Source organism: Notothenia rossii (genome assembly GCF_949606895.1).
Source record: "Notothenia rossii genome assembly, chromosome: 1".
Taxonomy (NCBI): Eukaryota; Metazoa; Chordata; class Actinopteri; order Perciformes; family Nototheniidae; genus Notothenia; species Notothenia rossii.
Window position 1 is genome coordinate 14844573 of NC_136912.1, and position 25024 is coordinate 14869596.

Genomic DNA, 25024 nt, shown 5'->3' on the forward strand with positions numbered 1-25024 from the left:
GTTACTCTAGGCAATGCACAGACCCCAGTGTCATCAGTATATAAGGAGCTCTTTTCTTAGTAGAAAAATAAAATCAGCTTTATCTGACCATTTAGACATTTTAACTCAAATTCACAACAGCCGCCGAGTCAATATGATGAACTGACCATTTTTAGTTTGCATGTTGTAGAACCTGCTGTAAAAAAGTATTCTCATTCTGTTCACACAACGCACCATGTTTGTGCTGTTTTGAAATTAAAAGCCTTCCTCAGAATTTCCAACTGTGATGAGACGGATCTCCAGAGGAAGATCATGGGATATGACTGAAAGCTTCAGAACAGCTACAAATCTACTTTGAACGTTTTGTCACCTTTTTTAGAGGTCAATAACTCATTGTATGCTTTAACATGGACACACAAGTCCTTAAAGTGCTCAGGGAATTGTAGGGGTTGATATTTACACTTTTATGATCTCGACAAGCTCCGCTTCCTTAAGAACATTATGTGATATCATTGAAAACTCCAGATAAGACAAAAAATGAACCTCATGGTGAGTTTTTTTTTGTGTGTTGTGCATGTGAGGGTGAGGTGGAGCTCATTCTGTCCAAACATCATTTTTGGTCACATAGCATCTTTAATACCACCATTATAATAATTAGGATATCAAAAGTATCGAGTATACATACATCATTTGCATTGCGGTACACAAATCTGAGCTGATTTATGTTTTTATATCTTTCATTCGTTGTTCTCAGGATCAACTTTTATTGTCTCGACATTGTGCTGATACATTGAATCGTCCTGAAGAACTTGACGCTATTTCAGGAAGGAGAACATTTAATTGGACATGTATTGTTAAGTAATATAAAACGTTTTTTTGATATTTCCAAATGTAACTTGAATCCTATAGTCTACTACTTTCCAATACCAATAGTCAAGAATCTTGATATAAGCCAAACTAGAGTCCATGTCACCAAAAATCAAAGTACTTCAGGTAGGTTTCCTCAGTGGTCTTGTAGTTTCTCTTTTTTGCAGTAAAGTTCTTGAAGCTGTGGGAACAGTCTCTTGAAGCCATGCCTGTTTTTGTAACAGTCCCAGTAAATGGATTCTCAGGAGTCTGAAGATGTGTGTTTATGTGAATGTGTGTGTATTGATTGAGGAAAGTGAGGGTCTAAAATGGTGAAGCCCCTCACTTCCTCTGTCCTCCACCACCGTCCATGGTCTCAGTCTGTGCTGCTGTCAGACACTGGTGATGGAGGCCAGGCAGTTCGATGACTTCTGGAGTTTCTCAGGCTGTGTGGTGGGGGGCTCTGGGATGGCGCGAAAGCTGAAAGGCAGTCCGATACTACTGGTGCCGATGTGGCCGGGGCTCAGCGCTGGATTATGCCGTCTATTGCTTTCCACAATGCTGGATGTGTTGGATGCAAGGCTTTCACGTGTCCTGCACAAGAGACAACAGAGAGTCAAGTGTTGGCTTTCAAGATGCAACAACATATCTCACATTGTGTATGGCATTGGTGATGCTTGGCTAGAAAAACAGAACACCCCTAAAATAAAACTATTTTCAAGTATATCTTGTAGAGCGAAAAAAAAAGAATACAGACTAGTTAGTGAGAAGAAACAAGTGACGTAATCAGGATACTTTTCCACTCTCTTAGATTTAAAGATATTTGATAGAGAGTCTAAGGACAGTTGATCTTGAGTTGCAATGTGGGATCTAGCTTATTTTGAGCTGAGTCTACAGAAATAGCTTGCTGCCTTATACATTTGTTTTTCTTTTGATAAACTAATTTTTGTAGTTGTTCATATAAAGTCAAAACTTTTATTCTCATTTCAAAATTTTTATCCATTTGTCATTTGGCTCAGCTATTTTTGGCGTACATCATAGGCGGACTTTGCCCCCCTAGTGGCTGAAATATGTTACAGCATTACTACGTCAAAAACTGTTCCAATACAAATATTTCGTATATCAATATTTTAATAAGGTAGGACACTCGTTAATAATATTGCAGCGTGTTCAAGTAACCAAGGGATATAGTTATTATCAAATAAGTATAAGATGTGCACAGTTATGATACGTTTTACAGTTATGTAATGCACTGTTGTTAGGGGGAGAGACCGCCCCTTCCATATGGGTGTGTTTGTACGGCGGGCATGGAAAAGTCATACTCAGTGCGGTGAGCGCTGGCTTTATCGCTACTGTATCCGTAGCACCCCACGCAATAGTTGGGACTATGTACTGACGTCAGTAAAAAAGGTTTGCCCCCCACAAGCGCAAATGTCAAACTCCGCCTATGGCGTACATAACATGCATTTGTAAGTTACTTGCATGTTACTATGATTAAGGTCTCTTTCAGTTAATGTTCAAACACAAAATGAAGCAAACAACATAATGAATACAAACATTCATTAGCGTTATACTATAATAGATAGCACCGTTGGCACTTGACACTAAGAGCTGCTCCAAAAAATAGCAAATCATAAAAATTACTATAAATATAAAAATAAACTTTGTTTCCACTTTGTTAGGTTCACCTCTAAAATGTAAGGCAATACTACCTCAGTAATTGCATTCACACATTGCTGACAACAATACCATAATCATTATCAGTTCCTTAAATGTGTTGTATAAGCTATATTGTTCACTTGTATCTAATACGGTGGTCCCTGAGTGTTGAGACAGAGTTGAGATCTGATTGAATTGGAAATGAAATAGGTACTACAGATGTGGGCTGAATCCATCCACTGAGAGAAACTGTTAGAGTTGAATCTTCGGACAAAGCTGAGCATGTGGACCTTGAGCTAATAATAATAATAATTTGTTTTTATCAAAATAAAAGGTTACTTGACCCTGGAGGGTTGGATGTTTTAAGCCATTTATATTAGCCCCAATGTGTGTCACCTAAAGTTTGCCCTCCACAGTAAGCCCTAAGAAGTAAGAAGAGTTCAAAGTTCATCATCTTTCATTCGTTATCGATCATTTTCACACAAACCTGGGGGAGTTGAATCCACTATCCACCGTGACACTGCTGCTGTCCATGCTGTCCAAGCGTGCAGAGTGGGCCGACTTCTGGCTGCTGCTGTTCTCCGTCTCCTTGGGGCTGAGTAAGGTCAGGTTGGTCTCCAGTTTTCGCTGCAAATCGTGATCCTTTTCCCGGTCCATGAGCCACTGCATGGTCCCCTCCCCGCCACCACCACTGCCTCCACCGTTACCACCCACTTCCCCATGATCCTTGTTGTCCTCTGCCGTCGCCAACTCTTTGTGCGAGTCCTCCTCTGCCTCTTCCTCTTCTTCATCATCTGATACATTATAATAGTCAAAGGAGGCGGAGGGGACTGTTGGCTCTAAGCAGCTCTGTAAAACTGCCGGTGACGCTGAGGAAGTGGCTGAATTGGAAGGCTGCTGGGGCTCAGGATTGTCTAGGGCCTCTGTTGATTTGGCATGTGAGGCTTTCCGCAATGTGCCGGACTTGGTGTAGCTGCTGTCCACGAAGCCTGTGGACAAGGCATTGTGTGGAGGTTTGAACAAAGTGTCCTTGCTGAAGATCTCTTTCCTCTTGATCGACATACCACCGCCTCCCCCACCGGGATCTACATTGTGTTGGTGTGGCGTCAAACGGGCATTTTGCGCCGGCTCTGGCGTCTGGCTTGGCGTCAGCCGCACTGAGCCATTCTGTCCCTTTGCTGCCGACAAGTCCTCTTTGTACTCCATCGTGTGAGGAGAGGTGAGGTGAGGCGTTTGCCGGTCAGCCGGAGAGCCCTTTCGGAGTCCCCCTGATGAGGTTAATGTGTCATATTCTGATTTTGCCTGAGGCGAAGGGGCAGTTAGGATTGTTTCATTTGACGTATTGCACTGGAAGTACTCATCTGTTGAGGGCTTAGGAGAAAGTCCCATTAGCTCATTGTACGTTGGCAAGCTGTCTCTGCTTTTGTTCCTCTCCATCGTACTCCGAATCCTTGACTCGTCCAAACTCCCTTTCCCCAAATCAGGCACATTAAAATCAGAGTGGAACTTAGCAGCAGAGAACATGATCCTTGAGAAGTGGGAGGACTTCTGCGTGGCGCGCAGGGTGCCGTCGTCAGTGTAGTAATGACTACGCTCCTCCAGAGTGGGTTCAAAGTCTTCTGGCACCCCCAGTGATGGAACCTTGAGGGAGTTGTCCATGGACCGAGAGCGTTCCTTAGCTTGATCTGACCTCTCGTGACGCGACTTCCTGTCCTGATTGTGACTGTGACTTCTCTGCACTCTGGACTGGCACGTCCCGCGCGACGGCTCAGGGAAGGGCATCTCCGTCCGTCTTTTGGCTAGCTCCCCGGACACGTCCCACTCAGGGGTAACAGGGCAGGACGATTCAGTAACGTTGGGGTTGCTATGGACCAGGTATGTTGCGCCTCCACTTCGCCTGCGCTCCAAGGTGTACATGGCCTCCCGAGGCGAGCGAACTAACGAGTGGCTAAAGAAGCGGAAATCCCTTTCCATGAACAAGAGGTCCCAGTTTGAACCCTCGGACGGATCTCCCCTGGAGGTTCTGGGTTTGCTGTGTGAGCGGGATTTACCATGTGTGGCCCTCCTGTGGCCCCTCCCCCTCCTGCTGCGTGCACTGTGGTGGGCTGAAGACCCCGCCTTGTTCTTCTGCGAACGCTCCTCCTCAATCCTCTTCATGACAGCCGTGTGCCTTGCAACGTTCTCAACAGTTAGATCGGGGTTGATTCTGCGGATTATCTCCATCTCCACCTCGCGGGGCATGGCCGTGGTTGGCACTTCCTCATCACGAAGAGGCCACTCCTCCGGGGGGAACTGAGCTGAGAAGGTGGCAAGCTGCCTCATTTTGTCCTTCTTGAAACTCAGCCTGAAGAGCCTGAGACCGAACCTTTTGGATTGCTTCTCGCCACTGCTGCTGCCACCACTTCCTTCTTTCTTTTTGGTGAGAGTGTCAGTTTTATAAGGAAAAGAAGTGATGCTTTTGCTCTTATCAGCGGGCTCTTGAGGCGGCGGTTGCACGACAGGAGGGGAAGTGGGAGGAGGGGGATGAGGGTATGATGGCGGTTCTCCTCGGTGCTCCTTAGCTGACGTGCTTGGTGGAGTTTCCCCACTCTTGTGATCCTTGGGCGGCTTACTTTGATAAGAATCTCCCCTGTGCTCCTTTGGTGACTTGGTACTGTGAAGTCTGGACGAGTCTTCACGATAGGAGTTGTATGAGTCATTGTGATTCTTGCGAGGAGGCCTCTCTCTCAGGCAGCCAGGTGTAGATGGTGTTACATTACCAGACGGAGGTGAAGTGCATTGCTGAGGTTGCTGCTGCTGCTGTTGTTGCTGTTGACTTTGTTGCTGCTGCTGTGACAGTAGCGGTGAGCGCTCTTGCAGCCGATCATCCAGGTGATACCACTTGTTGTTGGTTCTGATGAGGGACGGAGTGATAAAGTAGGTCTGGGGGGTGACGATGAAGTAGCCCTCTGGAGTTGGGTAGATCTTCCTCTCTCGCACCAGCATGTTCAGGGTATGTCGCAGAACCTCTGAGCTGGGTGTAGGCACACCTGCAAGAGAAATACAAATCAGGCACAGTTTTAAAACACATTTAATATAAAAAACATTGTTATAAAATCATTAAAAATGTAAAAAATACATATATTCTCACACGAGGCATATCAAATATAGGTGCACAAGTAAACCTAAAGTTGGTTAGAATATAAAAAAAATTGAACTAAGCACTTAAAAAAATGTAAAGGATGAGACTTAACTGAGCTATTGTTTAAACTTTAAACGATCCCTCCTAAATTTCCCATTACATAAAAAAAAAATCTTCTATCATTCGATTCATGCTATATAATTCTTTTTTGTATTTATTTCTCGATGCGCCTTTACATGAAACAATAACTAAACTTGACAAATACAGTGTGTATGGAAACAATGTGATCTCAGAAGAATTTGAGATGAACTTAACTTTGGTTTGGATTCAGCTTGACAGCACATAAACAAATAAATGAATATAAGCTATTCATTTGGGTTCTCTTCTGTTTTTTTACAATTTTTTAAATAAATAGTCATGGAAGTGTAAAAGTATTTATTTTTGAATTCTATAAAAGAACAAAAATAATTGCAGATATTTTATGCGCCTCTTTTAGTAAATGCATTTGAGTTTAACCCAACAATAACACTGAATAACCCAGCTTTTTCTTATATTGACCAACAGCACACAAATCCACATACATGTTTATGTAACACCATGACTTGATATGACTACCTAAGATTTAAGCTGTATGCAAAATTAATAAACACTCTTAAAGATAATTAATCAGTCACCTCAAGAGTTTAGTTTAAATGGCCGCGTAAACATTAAAAGTCCATTTGAAATAAAACTATTCATAGCCTTTGTCTGGCATGGCCCTGTGTTGCCTGACATTACATCACCCTGTTTTTTTCTACACAGCAGCGATGCAACCTATAAGTTCAACTCCTTTCCACGCTGGCATTTAGTAGAGGATACATATTTCCTTTTAAACTTGGCTACACAGTGGGTAGCCTTTTTAGTGTTTGGGTAAAACCTCAGATGTTAAACATTGTGTTTGGACACATCTCAAAGAAAATTACTTTTGTGTTAAAACATTACGTCTATTTATTTATTTTAAAATGTCATTTTTGGAGCAACGGAACAATTTGGAAACAGAAATCACAGATAATAGTCATACAACTCTTTGAGAGATTAAGCCTGGCCATCCTGCACTTTTAACAAGAGAATCTCCACAATTCAGAATAAATAATTTGTTCACAGGCAATGTCACATACGTATAAAAGCACTTGATTAAAACATAGGAAAGGAAGAAGGTAGGTGTTTTTGTACTTTTTACACATGTCCGTGGTATGATGTGATATTCAAGTTTAGGACTGCAACCATTTGTTAACAAAATGTCAGAAAAAAAGTAAAACAAATGTACACCATAATTGGTGGTGTACATTTAGGGCAATCAGCTTTAGTTCGCCCCAAAAGTCAACATTTGAAAACTATTCTCTTTACTGTGGTATAAGACAGAGAAAATCATCAAATCTTAAAAGCTGCTTTAATAGTGTAATAATAAAATGGTCACTATCATGAACATAGTAATGTTCTGTTCTAATCGCTTAATCGTTCAATTGTCTCAAATCTATTCCTGTAGAAACATACTGCTGTTTGCTTGTTGGTTGATAGGATGACAGATTTGATTTTGAAGCGAATAATTTGCTTTTCAAACCCGGCTTTTATTTAAGACATTTATACAATTAGGCTGAGGTGATTAACCAACAAATCAGAAGACAATCAACCAGGTATATGCACATTTTTGGATTTATTTCATCACCATTTTAACCTTAGTAGTAACAGTTACTGATTATTCTCTCACATATACCTCATGGTGTATTCATAAATCAGTTTTTGCATGCTTTAGTGCAGTCGCATGTTATATAAGGAGGTCAGAGGGCGTACCTGGGAAGCTGGCAGTGAGGTGCTCCACCAGAGCCTCCTGGTTCACAGGCTTGTGGGCAGAGTTCATAGCAGAGATGGCCAGGCACAAGATCTCTCCCAGCGGGATGAACTGTGACTGGCTGATAGGTGACATACTGATCGGAGACACGTCACCTGCAGGAGGAGGAGGAGGAGGAAGAGGAAGAGGTGGAGGAGGAGGAGGCACAACTGTTAGATCATGAATGAACAGCAGGCGCAGCGTGTGAAGCTATGATGTAATGGTCAAACGGCAGCAGTTTGCATGCTGCCTCGCTCAGCTCCACCCCTCCTCTCTGTGCTTCCTTACAGCCTCTCTCCCTCCTGTTTCTCGTAGGTTAGCAAAGTGAGGCAGCTGCTGCAGCAACCGTAGTGCAAGATCACCTGCATTCCTCCTCATTCAATTCACATCGTCTCACAATCAAGCCATACTGTATATGAACAAAAACATTACTGACTTTAGCGCCACATTTAGAGCTTACACACATTCATTCCCTGTTGCCTTTGTTGCTTTAAGCTGGCTTTGCTGTCAGCAGTAGTGAGTAGTGAGATCATCCTACAACCAGACGGCCCGGCTTCAAGCCTCTCTGAGAGCAAACATCTGCCCCGCTGAAAGGTTGTAGAGCAACACACAAATCCATCGCTGCAGCATCTGTGCTGTGGCTGACCCTGTCCTCTGACCTACATCTGCTGATCGATAGAGAATCACGCAACACAATGAAGAGAAAATATTCCATCACAGCCTCCATCTTTGATTCCTAACCTAACATTGTGTGTCCTGGTGTTCACAGATATACAAAACAATGATTGCCTCATTGATCACTGTCTTTAGAGTTTTGTAATCATTATACTGTCCACACTTCTTGTACCTGAGCTGCAGTATGTGCAGGGCCCTGCCTCCTCACCACACTCAGCTGAATGGTCAGTTAGGCAACACGATGACGTTATCTCTGCTTAGTATCACAGCCCCTTAAGCTTTCGGTGGCTTTACGAGGCTTTACTCTATTTTTTTTCCTGTAAACACGAGAAAAGCTGCATCTGCCAGTGAATTGGTCGAATACAATCCCAGTCTTGAGCTCTTATGGTATAGTATAGAATAGGAAAGTATGCAATAGTAAAGTATCATACAGGAATGAGGTCGTAGTATTTATGTCTCACATCCTACAAGAAGGCAATAAAGACAGCAGAAAGAAATTCAAATATTTATAATAAAAGGAACAAAAAAGATCAGATGTTCTTGGTAAGGACATGACTTTGTGATGAGATGGCCAAGAAGCCCTCTTTGTAATTTCAACAAATGCCAAATATAAATCTCTCACAAAATTGGGCACAGAAGTGATGCAACTAATAGTTTGGAATAATGCTGAACTATTAGGGACTATACAATTATATACATTCAGATTTGTATACGGGTCATTACATTTGCAGGAAATTGAAGAATATGCTAGGAAGTAAAAAGGTAACACAGATTTGGATCAACAGAAATATAGATTTTAGTATATGTATAATATAGAATTTGAAGACAAGCCAAATGAGGGCCCTATATTGCCTGTAATATAAGGCTTTAGATGAAATCATTCAAAAATATGTTTAATTCTTCTGTTTCTATTTGACTACATTTGATACATTAGACAAGTGATCAAAGGGGGTCATTATAATTTCTTTCATAACACAAACATTTTGTTCACTCGGAACTTTGCCCCCAAATCAAACTGTGTCTTTGCCCTGCGTAGAGTGAGAGGGAGGAGCTTCTGTAGGTGGGAGTGTCAACGACTTACCTGGCGCACGATAACTTGGCGGGGACGGAGAGAAATGAGGAGCAGGAGGGGGAGGAAGATGCTGCTTCTGCACACGGATGTCTTTCTCACTACGGGAGAGATTGTGCTCCAGCGGGCGCTCGCTGAGCTCTGAGCTGGGCCAGGCCCGCCGCACATTGCTGCTGCGGTTCTTCTTCATCGTGACCCCTTTACCGGGTGGCCTTCACCCCTAGGGGCTTGGTGGAAGGGGGGAGAGAAAGGGGAAGGAAGGAGGGAGGTGGGAAAGGGGGGGTGTGCAGGGGGAGGTCGACCAACCTCAGGCTCAGTGCCTCCCCCGCATCAGTAAGAACGTCCCGCTAGAGCGATCACACACCAGACATGGCAGGAACCAGTGTGCACCTTCACACACATACACACGTCTCATTTACATCCACGAGAAGGCTACAAACGACCGTGTTCGCACTGAGGGGGGTTGTCATCGGCTGCTGGGCTCTCCCAGGCAGATCTGGAGCGATGGCAGCGGCGGTGGAGGTGCAGGTGATTGCGCGAGGCATCACCCTTTCATCGCCATCAGTCCCAGCCACCATTTGTAGCATCCCCATTTGCATGCGTAGGGAGGCACATTACGTAGCCGCTCTGATGTGGGAGGAGGGAGCAGGAGAGAGGCGGGGGGGGTAGGGGTAGAGATGAGGGAAATGGGGCATTGGAAGTGAGGAGGACGGTGAGGAGAGATTTCAGAGGAGGTTTTGGGATTCGCTTGTTCCTTTTAGAGGGGAAGGTAACAGGGGAAGGAAGGGAGGGAAAGGATGGACGGTCAAATATTCAAAGCTTAAGAGGCCCAATCTTCGACAATAGCTCAATTCACCACAGGAGTGCTCGGCCGATCCCCGGAAAACAAAAGAGCCCACTTAAAAAAAAACACAGAAATAATAGGCTCCATTCACCCTAACGGGCACTGAAACCTCAATAGTATGCCAAGCACCGGAGACGCCACGTTCACCTCCATCTTTATCCGATCAAGCACAAGACCCCATCGTCCTTTCGACAACAGCACACCAGGAGAGGGTGGGGAGAAAAAAATGGAGAGCATAGAAATAAATAAATAAATTTCAAGAATAGATATCCACCGTTTCCCGCAATCCAACGGAAGAAGGTCCCGAGCCTATCGCCGTAGCATCCATTCATTAACAGGGGGGGATGCAAACTCCAGTCAACGGCAAATCTCTTTCAACGCTAATGCTGCAGCTGCTCCCAGCACCTCCAGGAAGGGTGTGTGAGTATGTGTGTGTGTACGCGTATGTGTGTGTGTGTGAGAGAAAGTGTGTATGCGCGCATCCGCCTGCTGCGCGCGATTCTGCGTGAGCATGCATGCGTCTGTGTCTGGGTGATTGAGGCTGAGGGGAGGGGAGGATGCAAGAGAGAGAGGGAGAGGACATAAGGCAGAGAGGAGAGCAAATATCAACAGCTCTTAACACACACAAGAAAAAATAAATATTCATCCCTCAGATGATGTCCGGGGAATATCTCAGTGTCTAAATCTTTAGCTGAATTTCCATCCTCATCTTCCATCCACTCTGCTTCCCTTACACTCTGCTCTTGAAGGATGAGGGGCCCCTTAAACTCCCATCCATTTGTGTCTCACCTGAAGCTAAGGATTTAACAGGGCCCCAAACGGAATTGGTGTCTTTCTCATCACCGCTTCCCACCGGTTGATTAACAACTGTGTGGAGCTGTCAGTGAAAAAGAACCCCCCCCCCCCCCCAAAAGCATAACCTTAAACCCGCTCAGAGTGGCATCTCCTGCAGACTCCTGCTGACTCACATGTGTGGAGTGTGAATGGATGTTTGGAGGGACAGAATACGGAGCAAAGTGAGAGGGCAGGACGGGCCACGGGTGAGGAGGAGGGGGGGGGGGGGGGGGGGGCGGTGTCACAACCAATCTGCTCCAGTTCACTGATACCAAAGAGAAAGAGGAGAGGAAGGAGGGGTCAGGAGGAGGGAGAGCGACACCACGCCAGCCATTTTATTTCTCAGTAGTGCTGCAACAGCCTTTGTTGCCATGACAACGCAAGCCGATGATCTCATAGCTGTTACCTTTGAGTGCTGTTCCCTTAAAGGGCCAGCGACCCAAGATAGAAGCAGACAGACGGGACATAGACGAGCACTCAAACCGTCTGTTATACGGACAGAGAATACTCCTGCATCGCTGCTGAAACATCGACGTCTCTCAGCAGTTATCCTCCGACAACTACAGGACAATATCACTGACCAGAGGAATAAATATCCAGATGACCTGATAGTGGCAAGACATTACAAATACAATATGTATCAATTCTACAATGATTTACTAGATATCCCATAGAAAATCCTGCTATTAGAGTGAAAACAAATAGTTGTTCAATTGATTAGTCAGTCGACAAAAATTAGTATGAAGCAAAATGTATTTACTTCCCACTTCACACCTCACATATTAAGATTGAATATTTCGGAGGAAATACATTTATATATAACAGCTAACAGGATTATTTTGGGTTGTGGGGAACTGTAATGAATTTTTAAAAAAAAATTGTAACAACGGGAATAAAAGATAACTTTCAGAATAGATTTAAATGACTTTCTTTTTACCATGTTTATCATTTAAAGTATTGGCATTTTAAGGTTTGCTTATTAGCCAAAACACAAATTGCAGCTGAGCAGAGTTGGGTGATATGGAGCAATAACATTTCATGATATATCTGACCAAATATATAACTATCCATACTGTAGGGTTGAATACTCGTGTTTTCAAAAATTATTTATGAGCAAAGATGAATTAACTAAGCAGGTAAAGATGGAGAGTTTGGTGGGTTCTTAAAATAACGTTACAGTAAGGCAGCTAGCTAAAGACAGCAGTTATACCATATTGCAATATCCAGAATCTAAGATGATATCAAGTGTCCTGTTCCCATATCGATATCATATTTGCATATTGAGTATTAGATGGATTATGATGGAGTAGTCCTGAGCTGTGCCAGTAAAGGATTTGTGGCCTGTTACAACTTCCTTGCAAACAGGACCATTCCTGCCGGTGGTCTGCCCTCCAGTGGAGCATTTATGACAACACATGTTTTCAAAGTAAACTCTCCAGGCTGAATAAAGAGACTGAGGAGGTTTTGCCACAACAGCCTACAAAACACTCCTGACATTAGGATATACGGCAACAAATCTCTCTCTGCTGAGTTTAACATTTCCCCCAATTCTCTACTGGGACCCTCCCTTTCCTTCCAGTGGAGAACCCCGGCTACAGCAGGGAATGCAGTGCCATAGTGTTTTCCTGAACAAATGCTCCACTTTTCCTTCCTTTCGAGCAGACACCCCTCCCAGTCTATTGTTCATACCCTGCTCACAGACGCAAAGTCCCTCAGTTAATCAGATTGAATGTCAGTATTAAAAAACACTTGGTTTCCACACAGTTTAAAATCCACAACTTTGGTCTAAGAGTTGTAATCCAGCTACTTTTTCATAATAGTAAAAGTGTGGTTATCAACATGCACAGCTAGCCAACTAAGACTTCAAGAAAACTCATAAAATCTAGATATGTCTTATTATTATTTACTAGTAATGGACATTTTATTTTAGTCTATCCTGTTTCCCTAAAATAGTCTAACTTAAAGACAATAGTGTTGTATTAATTAGCACATATGCATTATAGGCCAAATGCTCACCTCCTTCAGACAGTTAATGAACAACTAATGGTGAAAATGTGTCTGAACTAAGTTTGAACTTGTCTTGTAAACTCAAATCTTGACACTAAGGCTGTATGCAAGAGAATACACCCTGCAGTGATTTCCCTCTGTATATAATTATTATCACTTTAGGACATTTTCTAAAAATGTTTTGCATGCTAGGACTCTTTCAAGTGATCTGGACTCGGTGAAAAAAGTTAAAGTTTAACTCCTGGTTGAATTCACATGAGGTTACTGGTAAACTAAAGATTGATTATATTTCCTAATAATGTGTTTAAATGCATTGCAATGATTAAATTGTTTCACCATTGGTTCCATTCTGAGATATTTGACAAGTTAATACCTCTCCTGCTTTGGGCTTCTTGTTGGGGAAACTGGATAACTTCTATAAAACAAACATATATCAGTATATAAATTGCATGAGAACCAACTGCATACGCTCCATTGGTTTTGTCATTATAGAGTCTGGTGAGTTATTAGCTATAGGACAAACATTCCACAGCTTATCGGTGTTTGCTTTAGTAGTGTCAGTGAAGTTAACGTCACTTTGTCTGATGGACAGACAAAAAAAGCGGCGCCAAAAAAGTTCACAATCTATTTTAAAATGTACCTTTTGATTATTAAAGCTATTAAATCCAATACAATCAATAGAGCTCAATGCGGAAATGTGATAAAATGGACGGAGCATTACAAGTGTTTGAACAGTCATTACAATCTAGTTCAATCTGAACAATCAAGACTCTGCTGGGTAGTAGCAGCCGGTACCACAAGTTGACTTGAGACAAACAAACTGTTAAATACCAAACTTTGAGTTATATCTGTTAACTATAGTATTTACAGATACTCAAACACTACCACACCTTATGGTTTTCTGCAGTGTGTATTAGTGTAGTAAATGTAAACAAAACTGTAGCTTTGCATGTGAAATATGAAAGATTTCATGTGTAAATCAACACCTCTAGTCATTTTCTTGGAAGGTTTTTGATTCATTTTTCAAAAATGTACCAATTTGTTATAATGGACCCTACCCAACTTTAAATATGCTGAATATGCTGTGTAAGTTGGAACCACTGCTCTCTTCTCCACAGGCCCGGTTCCAGATCAAAATGACTCAGGGTGCATCTGAGATTAGAGAGGGTGCAGTGGTAAAAAGTGCTATTTTTATAAGTGGGGATTGGACCTAACCTCCTCCACGGGGGTCCTCACCTCCTCTTGGGGGGTCCGGGGGCATGCTCCCCCGGGAAGATTTTTTTTTATATATTGAAGTTAAAAGCATCAATCTGGTGCACTTTGAGAGCAAAATGAAGAGATCTATGGATACATCTCTCAACACCCAGATGAAACAGAACTGTAAGCAGATTTACTTTTTCTTTATGGATATTTTACAAATCACCCTTTTAAACTTTATTCTTGTTTTACTGTCATGTGATCTGAACTGTTATTACCTGCAGTAGATGCAGTGTTACTGCTGGCGATAAGGGCTGGTTGTTTTAACCATTTTCTGATGTCTATCATTGACTATATTCTTCTTATTATTATTATTACTACAATTATTATTAATGTTAATATATATGTAATATTTTTCACTTTAGAATTTCTTTTTTTCACTTTGATTATTATTATTTTTTTTACTTTTCATTTTTCAAATGAGGGTGCATAACGACTCAACTGAGGGTGCAATGCACCCCCGTAGAACCGGGCCTGCTTCTCCAGCAATGTCATGTTTCTCTGTTTCTTCAAGTGTAATAATATGTGTTATCAATATGTTCCCCCCTAAAACACTCGTAGAAATCCTGCTTAATGCCTTTTGAATTCCAGGACAAATGCATCAAGTAAAATGTAATGATATTAGCCGTGATTGGACCGACGTACAAGGGACTCAATACGTCGATCAAGCATCGAGTATTTTCTGTCTTTTTGTGTTTTCTCAGCTACTGTAGATGCTTCTCATCTATGACACTGACAATCCAAACGGAGGCTCACATAAATAAGGTATTCTATGACATTCTGCACGCCTCTCTCATTTGCACACACACACAATCACAGTCAGATAAGAAAGTGTGATGTGTGCAGCAGTTGGAATAGACAATACCTCAATTCGCCCAAACCTGTCTCAGCACATACATGAGTTATAGCCTCGTCAGAAGAAGAGGAGTATGAGTGTGGGAATGAATCCCTGTCTTCTATTTTCTGTGTGAGTAAGTCTACCTGATATGAATTAGGTGAGGTTATAAGGTTAGATGCTGCCTAAACATTCTCTCATCGGACTAGCTACGACTAGTTTCATGCAACTGCTTTTTCTTAACTGACCGATACATTATAACCTCAAGGGGAAGTATTTTCACAGAGCCACAAACCGCAGATAAAACTGTCAGAAGGGTATTTTTTTTTAAAGGCAACAGTCTCATAAACATTGAGAAACTCTTTAGTCTATTATGTCAATTAAGAAAAAGGCCACATCTCAGTCTTGTCAGGCAGCCTGATTAAGACCCTGAACGAAAAAAGTAGTTGAAATGAAAAAGCGGTCTTCTATTTAGAGAGATTGAGTTTAGAGCTTGTTTTTCCTCTCTGGTTCTTTGTGACTGTGGCACTTAGTTTGAAGGTGAAGTAACAACAGAACTCAAGATATCTTTTACAAGGTAGACCGAGGACAAAACCGCATGCATTCGTTGCGAACAAGGTCTAATTCTTTTTAACACTTGCAAGTATTAATAAAAAATCCTTAATTATAACTTTAAAGTCTCTTAAAATAGTTGGTGTCTCTTTTAGTGCTTGGTTTGCAGTTAATTCCATTATTAAGGTGCACAATGTCTGAAATGGGGCTTAAACGAAAAACAATTCAAATGTGCAGCTATTTCTTATTGTTCTGGGATTTTATGGTGTAAAACCCTAAGACCTTTGTTTATATCTTAAGTCTTTAGGGAGTTATCTTTGTTACTTCAGTCATTTCGAGTCAAAGTTTAATGTCTCAGTAAATGAATATTCACAGTATAGGGGGTAATACAGCAATGTAACATAACCCTACCAGAATTCAAAGTTTAAATCACTTAATGTTGTATCATCCAGACAGATTACGTTGTTATAGGCCAAATCTGTCAGGTTTAAAGTACATTTACTTAAGCACTTTACTGAGGTTCAAATGTAAGGGTACTTTTACTTCACTTGAGTATTTACATGTTATGCTACTTTATACTTTTACTTTTGGAGGCAATTTTGACAAATGTTTTACTCCACTCTTAAAAAAAATATGTATTTAGTTACTAGCCACTTTGCAGTATGGATTTATCATACCGAATATAAGTAAAACAATACATTATTATGTATTATGACAGATTAAATTACCTCATATCTATCTACCATTACCAGTATATAAAGTAAAATATAATCGCCACCTTCACCAAGTGCAACATTGACATTAATGCATTTATTATTAAAATACAAAAATGTAATTTTTTTAAATCATGGGCCAAACTGGAAATGTTGTATACATCAAGTATATTTTGATGCCAATACTTTTTAGTTTTCCTTGAGTACAATTTTGGGTACCACTTCACAATAAGACTACCCTTATAAAGGATTCATAAAGGGTTTATAATTAGGTTATGAATTAGGTTGTAAACCCTTTATTAATCATTAAGAACCATTTATAAAACAGTTCTAACATAGTTTTCAAACATCAACATAGGCTCACCGTTTGGCAAGATACTAAGCCTTATATTGGCTACTTAGCGAGAATCAACTTAGTCAACAACAGATACCAAGGATGCTGTCTGATGAAGAAGTAAGCTAAGTAGCCAATATAAGACTTGGCAGTACAGATAAATGTGGGCTCACTATTTGGCAAGATGACTAAGCCTTATATCGAGAATCAACTCAGTGAACAACAGATACCAAGGATACTGGCTGATGAAGAAGATGAAGTAAGCTAAGTAGCCAATATCAGACTTAGCAGTACAGATAAATGTGGGCTCACTATTTGGCAAGCAACCAGTCACAGTTGCCCTGTTTATCTCATGTCTTATAAAAGCTTATTAATGATTAATAAAGTGTTCACAACCTAATTAATAAATGAATTACAAACTATTCGTAAACCCTTTATAAGAATAGTCTTATTGTAAAGTGGTACCCAATTTTGAATACATTACTTTAACACCTATGCATACCCACCTATGAACTGGATGTCGTAGCCCTGCGGTGCTTTGAGGGTCCGCCTGGTCCATCCGTTCCTGAGCACCTGCAGGTGAACCTCTTGTCCCTGAATCAGCAGCACGTGCTCATCTATCCATCCGAGGAAGAAGATCTCGGTCAGTGCCAGGGTCAGAGCCTTGTTCCAGAAGTGCTGCATGTTTACGGCTTTGAAATTAGCGAACACCTCGTAGCCGGTGACGCGTTGCTGTAACTTCGGTGGTGATGAAAATGATGATGATGGTGGGGGGTCCGGTTCATCTTCTCCGCCGAGCTGCGACAGCACCAGAGCCACAGAGTGAGGAGTGACCTGAAGGAACTTCTCCATTCCTGCTTCAGGCAAAGTTAACGACGGACCGTATCAAAACAAATATTACACTCACTATAAAACGGTGTTTAGTCCGCGCATGTCTTAATTTTCTATCCCCAAACTGCCTGATAATCTCAACAGGTTTCCACATATTTAAAGCAATGGATTACAGAGTAAAAGAAAACCGCATGAACTTATTCGGAGTTTGCAGAACGACGTTGAAAATAAGCATAAGTACAGGTGCTCCATGTAAAATCAGGGAAATTAGCAACATGACACACCGTCCTCTGCAGCCAACTAAACCCGACTGTCAGAGAGTATTAGGGACTATTTTCAGCGACAAAGAGGCGAGGACTAGTGCTGCGTTCAAGGACCACACGTAAACTCCTACTTTACACTTAGCAAGATCAATGATCATCAGTGTCAGGCCTCTTCGTTAGAAATGGTTGACCGGGCCTAAAACAACAAAACAAGTTTTGTAGATTGGCTTTAACTGCACAATCAAATTACGAACAAGTGAAATAAAAAGAGAAACATACAACCGCATATTTAGTGCAATATAAACGTAACTATTTTTAACGTTATTGCTTTATTGTCCCCAAAGGGCAAGTTGTCTTGCTTTAAGTTAACACAAGTCAGTAAGAATAATAGTTATATAAATAACACAAATATCTAAAAGGCACTTAAAGAAAACCATAGAGGTGAAACATCACCATCAAAAATGTTTAAAAAAGTATATATAATTGCTGTACTAGATTGCATTATTTTGTACAGGTGTGCCTCAAGAATGGGAAACCATCATGTTTTAAAACAAATCCAATCCGTGCTACAGATTTTTATCCCAAGACTAAAATCGTAACTTCAACCAAAATAAAGAATTTGAATGTATGTACTCTTTATGATATTGTATTCAGGGGGCTTTTATATTCCTGGTGTGTGTAGCTGTTGAGCTGTGAGCGTTTGTATCAGTATGTCCTCAAGGTACCAGGTGTAAGCCTCTTGTTTGTGAGGACTAGTTTAGGTTAAGTGCATCTGTGCTGGCAGTGAGGCAACGGAGGCCTCAGGATCTGCTGGCCCAGTTTTTCTCACCTAGAGGCATGCCAAATCTGGAGTAATCCTGCCTGTTTACACTGAAGACAGCGTGCACAAGTAGACTTTACTGTGCTGTCAAAGGTTAGATTTTTTTATGAGACATGAACTACAATAGCAAGACTTGATGGAAAGTGAGCACTTTGGTAATATATGGAGATATGCTACTGTAGAGCCAAAAACAAAATCACTAACACTGTAGTACAACACATAATGGAAAGTGGTTTTTATTTTGTATGGAAACACAACACCTATCTCACAGTATAACTCCATACGAATAGTTATGGAGTTGGAATAAGTCAAAATGTGACATCCCAAAGAGTGTAATATATTGGACTTAAACTAGATTGTCAAACAACTGTGAGTGATTTTAACAGCAAGAGGATTTCAGCTAGTTTGTTGTAAATATTGGAAAATGTACTCATGACTGAGCAGCACCTGGACACAATCAAATTGTGTTTCATCTTTTATAATTCACTCAATGCTAGTGGTTTAGGTTACACATAAAAGTTGGATTCACAGTTCAACAACAGACCACTGGAAATTATTGTTTAAGAAGTTAATGCATGTAACTGTTGAAGCAATGAGGAAAGGCGGCCTATTTGCAATATCTTAAAAAAAAAAAACAAGAAATAGATTACCTACTGTCTATCAAGAAATTAGAACTTGTGTTCAAGTATGTGAATGTGAATGAAAGCATCTTGCGTGTGGGCTGGCTTTGCTCATGCATGCTATGAAGCCTGACACTGGCTAATGTAAAAAAGACATTCACAGCAACAGTTATTTCAAATAAATCCATATAAAACAAAACAAAACCAAAACATTGAAAATATAATTCTGAGCTTCAAAACCAACCTTACACAATATAGCATAGTAGATGTTCCTGCATTTGCAACACAAGTGCAACATTCATTTAGGCTTCACCCAATGTATCAGGTTATTCTTCCACCTTCATGTCAGAGGCCACCACAGTGACTCGAGAATGAAAAAAGACTAAGGATGTAAAGAAAATAAAAAAACAGGCACATAAATCACACATGATCCCTTCAAAAGTTAAAAAATCTGCTGACTCTGAAAAAGGTTGAGGCTGGAGGGCAGTAAGCACACAGGGTTTCATGATCAAACACACAGAAGGTCAAACTTTCTATCAAAATGGCTCCCAATAGGTTTCCCTGAAATGTGTATAGTGTAAACAGCAAAGAGGTATCCACTGGTAGAAAGGAGTGAGCTTGGAATTACATGATCAATTACATTTTATCTTTATATTCATGATTGTTCTTTTAACATTGTTTTTTAATTTGTTTTTAAATAATCTCCTTTTAAGGTTAAATATTTAAAAGAGAATAAAAGTGTTCCTGAAGTCATACATTTTTTAATGCCTAAAACAGAAATATCCTTATAATGCCAAGCGTATAAAATGTGACTCTGCATCCCATTTACTCTCCCAAACATGTAAGCTGACGTTCAGTCAGACAATGTAAACTAGAATAATTCAAAAACAAAACCTCAAGCTTTTGTTCTGCAGATGAAGGCTGATGTCTTCTGATGTAGAGACATCAAGGAGAAAAATACATCTCTTTGGTCAGCATTGACACTATGCATGGGATTTGTTTCTTTGCATCGAAGCCTGGTGAATAGGAGACAGACTCAAACTCTACTGCCACCTTGTGGTTCACTCGGGTCAAGATGTGCTGGAGCTCCAATTCCTTTCCATATTTGCTGATCATTTCACACAGGGACTGCATGAACCAGGACCCGCTCGAGGTGTTCCTCCATGAGTAGTAGCCTACAGACACATGAGAGAAAGACGATGGATCAATACAATAAGCAAAACGATTGTGATGAGTATACGAAAAGGCATGCGTTTGTGTGTATGAGTATTAACCTGGGGCGGTGGAGAAGGCATACAGGAAGTCAGCTTCCACAGGGATCCTGGTAGTGCCATCCTCTCCGCTGTCTGCTTCAATGCCTGCATCCAGCTCGGTGCCTCTGCAGGCCTAATGTGAACGCACACACAAAACAAGACTTGGTTAGACAGTAGCAAAACTTAAGGGTTAGTACGTGCAAGAGGGAAAAAGCAAGAAAATGAATCATACCTGGATGAAGAAGAGTTTAGGTTTTCCCACCAGTGATTTACAGCGATCGCCTCGAAAAAGTGATGTCAGGAACTTCAGCTCCACTGAAGCATCTGTACCAAAGAACACGCCCTCGTCTCCGTGACTCAGCAAGACGCAGACGAATGAGGCGTAAGAGCTGTGATCTTGCTTTGACGCTAAATAATACGAAAAAATAGTATAGCATTTCATATATTTTGTCCAAGAAGATTCACAGGCAGTATGTGAAAAGTAAATTAGCATTTGTTTGTGTATGTACACATTTTGTATACAGTCGTCATCAACTTACCAGAAGTTAAAACCTGTACCATCTGATCCACTGACTGGTCGTTGTAAACCTTTGTTTTGTAACCCAACTTTCCGAACACTTTCATCGCATTGGCTGCATCTACATCTGTACCGTTTCGTTGATTCATGCCTTAAGGAAACAAAGAAAATATGGTTACTTGAACACAATAAAAAAAAAAAAAGCCATAAAAATAGAAACATTCTGTATGCACTTAATACGCGTCATACTGATTTGTTTTCATATCATTATTTTAATTATTACATTTAAACTTCTTCTCGTGACTGTGGGGTGGCGTTTAGATTTATTCATGACAAGCCGTAAAAAACGTGTTCTTCATTCTGTTATTTTTACGATGCCGTTGTTACCCAGGGTCTTTTGCTTATGAGGCACAAAGCAACGTATGAGGATTTCTTTGCGCACGCCCAACCTGTACACACCCGCTCTGTAATGGCGAGTTTTTTGATTGCACCCTTTTTTACGAGTACATGACACAGTACATGAGCACATGTCTGGTTACCTTACATAAGCTCCACATATCTTCAGTATAATCACCCAGAAAACATAAAGACACCTACACAGGTGTGAATCATAACATGATTGATGGCTGAAAAGGATTTGCTGTCAGTGTGATGGCTGATTTGATCATTTGAAATGAACAGAGCCATCGTTAATGTGATGAGTAACACCTGTGCTTTTCCTACGATGACAAACCAAATTGTCTTCTATGAAAAATAGTTTCGAACAAAAGATCCCTAAAATATCGTGTATATAGATTTTATTAGAAATTTTTCAATTTGCTTTTAGTCACTCAAAAACGATTTGTATCAATATTCTCTAGTACTATTTACTACTGTTATGGCAAAGTTAATTCTTAAACCTTTCTGTTCACACAAGTAATTATTCTCTCGTTAAATATTGTATTTTTTACTTTTCTATTACTTTCGGACACTAAATAGCCGTCCTGCCACCGTCCATCTGTGTCCCTTGTGTTCAGGTTTGAATAATACCTCTTTAGTTTGTAACTATGGTCACCTGTTTTGTTTGTCAGAGTGAGGTTATGGTGCACAACGAGCCTTCTCTCATTGGCTCTTGCACATAATGACGCAATAGTCATGGGAACGTGCGTGGGGGATTACAGAGTACATCTCAAGAGTACATCTCAAGACGTAACTCTGTATGTTATGTAATGTATGTGCACAAATCAACCACAACATTTTCGTGGTTGAACAGGCGTAACCACTTCTGCCGTTTACCCCACTCACTCATATGATATACATGATGTTGAACAGTGTTGACCAAGCAGTCATGTGTACTCAGTTAGTCCTGCTAGACGGGTTTGTTAAACACAAGTCTGATGGCAAAATATGACCATCATACAGTAACTCTGAAGCTGTATTCACTTGCATTCATATCCAAGGTCTTCTCAGCCAGATAATAGAGGCAGACTTTCAATAACAGAAAAATACTGCTTCTCAGCTTTGCAAGCTTATATTACACAATGCCCATAAACAAAAGGAAAGTACTAAGGTCAATTCAAGGTTTATACATTATCTTCAACTACTGTATACAGCAGGCCTTTATACCCTCAGAAAGTGCTGGATGAAAAATATGCTATAGATCCTCAAAAGGGACTCAGACATGTACCTCCTTAACCAAAACATAAAAGGAAACTTATGTCAATATCTTTAATGTTGCTCTGTATCCTGCCACCCTTGAGCAAGACACCACAATATCAAAGTTGCTGCATCTTGAAATAAACAAACAGAATTAACATCCTCAAAAACAGACCACACTCCACACTACAGTTGAAGAGGAACTAATCGAACCGTCTGTTGCAAACCATACTGCAAGTCATGTGGAAACCTGAACTTCATAAAGAGCTACTGAAAGTAAGATGCACTGGGAGTTACTGAGTTGTCTTGTAAAAAGCAATAATGCATTACCATAGGATAAGTACTGCCTGCTTTCATCATCAACAAAGCCAACTGTACAGAACCTGTTACAGAACATGTCATTTACTGGCAGGAAATGTACAGAAGTAAAAGTAAAAATGTGGTTCCGAGCATTCCAACAATTTCATAAAGATGACAGAGAAAATAGAGCCAACCAACGTCTTACACCTAATAAAATATTTAAGAGTGTACACTTGAGCCAAACTTTAACCTTGGGCTAAGGTGTGAGTTTAGCTAAGACTAACTAAGCATTTCAAAATGGCTCTTAGTGTGGCTTTTTTCTGGAGTGCTGGAAATAACCATGAACCTGACATCAAGAGAATAAAAGATGGACTAAAGTATATACATTCACTTCCTTGTTGCTATAAATTACATCTTGATAATAACTGAGAATAAAACATATAATCACTAGAGCGTAACAGATGTTTTGTCAGACTAGAGTTAAAAAGGGCATATATGATTGCAATATAATAAAACTGAGTAGAAAAAAGCAAGTAAATATTCACCCTTGTGTTACCACTAGGGCTGGGCCATATGGAGAAAATAAATATTACAATACTTTTGATGAAATACCTATCGATATAGCACTGATAATGAAGGGTTGACTATTGATTTTTTATTAAAACAAAATCTGAAATGTGGCCATAATCACCAAATGGGTAAAGGCAAGTCATAAAACCAACTGGTATGTTCAGAAAATTACATAACTTTACTGTAATACAGCCTTTAAAACCAGTAAAAGACACCAATATTATGACATCCAAAACCTAAGATGATGTTAAAGATCTACTGTTATATCACATTATCAATATATTGCCCAGCCCTTAGGTGCTTGGATTGCCTAAAATGTCTGTTCAAGCATTTCAGCACTAGGTTACAAACAAGAGGCTTCATTAGGACCTGTAACGTCTGTGTGAACATGTATTTAATTTCAGAGCTGTTTCATTTTGAATACGTGTCATTCGTAAACAAAACTGACCATAGCCCTGACCAATACAAGACAAAATAAAATACCTGTTCTCCTTTCAAAGTTCTTGTTGTTGATGATGATGCACTGGCCGATGCAGGGGAAGTTCAGACTGTATCTGAAGCTCTGGGCGCTGGGCTTGGCGTCCACATCCATGGAGGCAGAAGCAGACAAAGACGATGGCCTGAAGGAAAACAAAACCAGAACACACATCTTTACTTTAACTGGAAGATAGCAACCTATATATATATATACATACAGTCTATGATAACACATTATAATTAATGCACGACAAAGAAAGAGCCATGAGGACATTTAAAGAGTGAGTCACAGGCCTGCATGAGTGAAGTGACTCACATTAATAACACCATGCTGAAACAGCTCCAGATTTACAAACAACAGCTAATACGTTAGAAACAGCGGGTGAATTGATGCCAATTAGTAGCCTGTAAGGATGCTATATAGCGGTAGTACATATGTTATCGAGGAAGAGCAGCTTCCTCATCACTGCCTGCTTGTAGAGGACAACAATGAGCTTAAATAGATACAAATCTGAAAAGCTACTAATAACTAAACCGTGACTTACTGTTGTCCATCGACACACTTTGCGTCTGTGGAGTCTTCTCCAGGTCCAGTTCCGTTACCCGACATGTTTCTGATTCAGAATATTAACCACACAGTGAAATAACACACCCTGTACAGTGAACCCGGCAGACAGCTAATGCTAATGCTAACTCAAAGTTCAGGCTGTAAACAAAGATGCTGATGTCATGGAGAGGCGCACTCGTTTTAAACCCCCACGCCTGCCTTGTGAGGACTCCCCTTTGTTAGGGGCGGTGCTATATTTTCGTTTAATACTAAGTAAGGTCAAATTCTAAAGGAAAACGGTAAACATGTCCTGATCATTCACATAATATATAACACTTTATTTTTCATTCGACAAATACATTAAAAATGGAAAAAAGAAAAAGGAACACAACAGGTTCACACTACTCCACGTACAACCTTTTCTCCTTGTGATTATGTTGCTTTTTATATTACTTTTTCTAAAATAAGAACATATTTAATCATCGACCGGACTCCCAAAACGCCAAGTTAGTATTTAAATGCAGTTTCATAGCCTATTCCACACAGATTTAAAAAAAAAAATGCTTAGTAAAGGATTATCATTGCAAAAAGTTAAACAA

At 40.5% G+C, this 25024-nt stretch overlaps 2 protein-coding genes across 3 annotated transcripts; both read right to left on the reverse strand.

Moving 5' to 3' along the window:
* Window positions 1–592: 592 nt before the first annotated feature.
* Window positions 593–17712, reverse strand: stox2a (storkhead box 2a). Of its 2 annotated transcripts, none has more exons than XM_079693678.1 (4): window positions 17099–17712; window positions 7436–7588; window positions 2972–5513; window positions 593–1419 (listed from the first exon to the last, which is right to left on the reverse strand). In XM_079693678.1, the coding sequence occupies exons 1-4, from the start codon at window positions 17442–17444 to the stop codon at window positions 1218–1220; spliced, it is 3243 nt and encodes a 1080-aa protein (XP_079549804.1). In that variant the 5' UTR covers window positions 17445–17712; the 3' UTR covers window positions 593–1217. The 2 variants fall into 2 exon arrangements, with proteins under 2 accessions (XP_079549804.1, XP_079549805.1); XM_079693679.1 differs by lacking the exon at window positions 17099–17712 and adding an exon at window positions 9229–10596.
* A 1014-nt stretch (window positions 17713–18726) lies between these two features.
* Window positions 18727–24622, reverse strand: casp3a (caspase 3, apoptosis-related cysteine peptidase a). The gene is made up of 6 exons (XM_079693874.1): window positions 24424–24622; window positions 23885–24021; window positions 20919–21047; window positions 20612–20787; window positions 20401–20512; window positions 18727–20301 (listed from the first exon to the last, which is right to left on the reverse strand). Exons 1-6 carry the CDS (start codon window positions 24486–24488, stop codon window positions 20072–20074), a joined length of 849 nt encoding a protein of 282 aa, XP_079550000.1. The 5' UTR covers window positions 24489–24622; the 3' UTR covers window positions 18727–20071.
* Between the last annotated feature and the right edge of the window lie 402 nt (window positions 24623–25024).

Bases quoted from the DNA above. Each gene is read 5' to 3' on its own strand.
- stox2a (XM_079693678.1), bottom strand. From the start codon at position 17,444: ATGGAGAAGTTCCTTCAGGTCACTCCTCACTCTGTGGCTCTGGTGCTG. The intron at 7,589-17,098 runs GTGGGTATGCAT...CTCCTCCTGCAG, and splicing joins CTACGACATCCAGTTCATAG to GTGACGTGTCTCCGATCAGT. The intron at 5,514-7,435 runs GTACGCCCTCTG...TTTCTCTTGCAG, and splicing joins CCTCACTGCCAGCTTCCCAG to GTGTGCCTACACCCAGCTCA.
- casp3a (XM_079693874.1), bottom strand. From the start codon at position 24,488: ATGTCGGGTAACGGAACTGGACCTGGAGAAGACTCCACAGACGCAAAG. The intron at 21,048-23,884 runs GTATTTTATTTT...TGTTTCCTTAAG, and splicing joins GAACTTTGAAAGGAGAACAG to GCATGAATCAACGAAACGGT. The intron at 20,788-20,918 runs GTAAGTTGATGA...CGTATTATTTAG, and splicing joins GGTACAGGTTTTAACTTCTG to CGTCAAAGCAAGATCACAGC.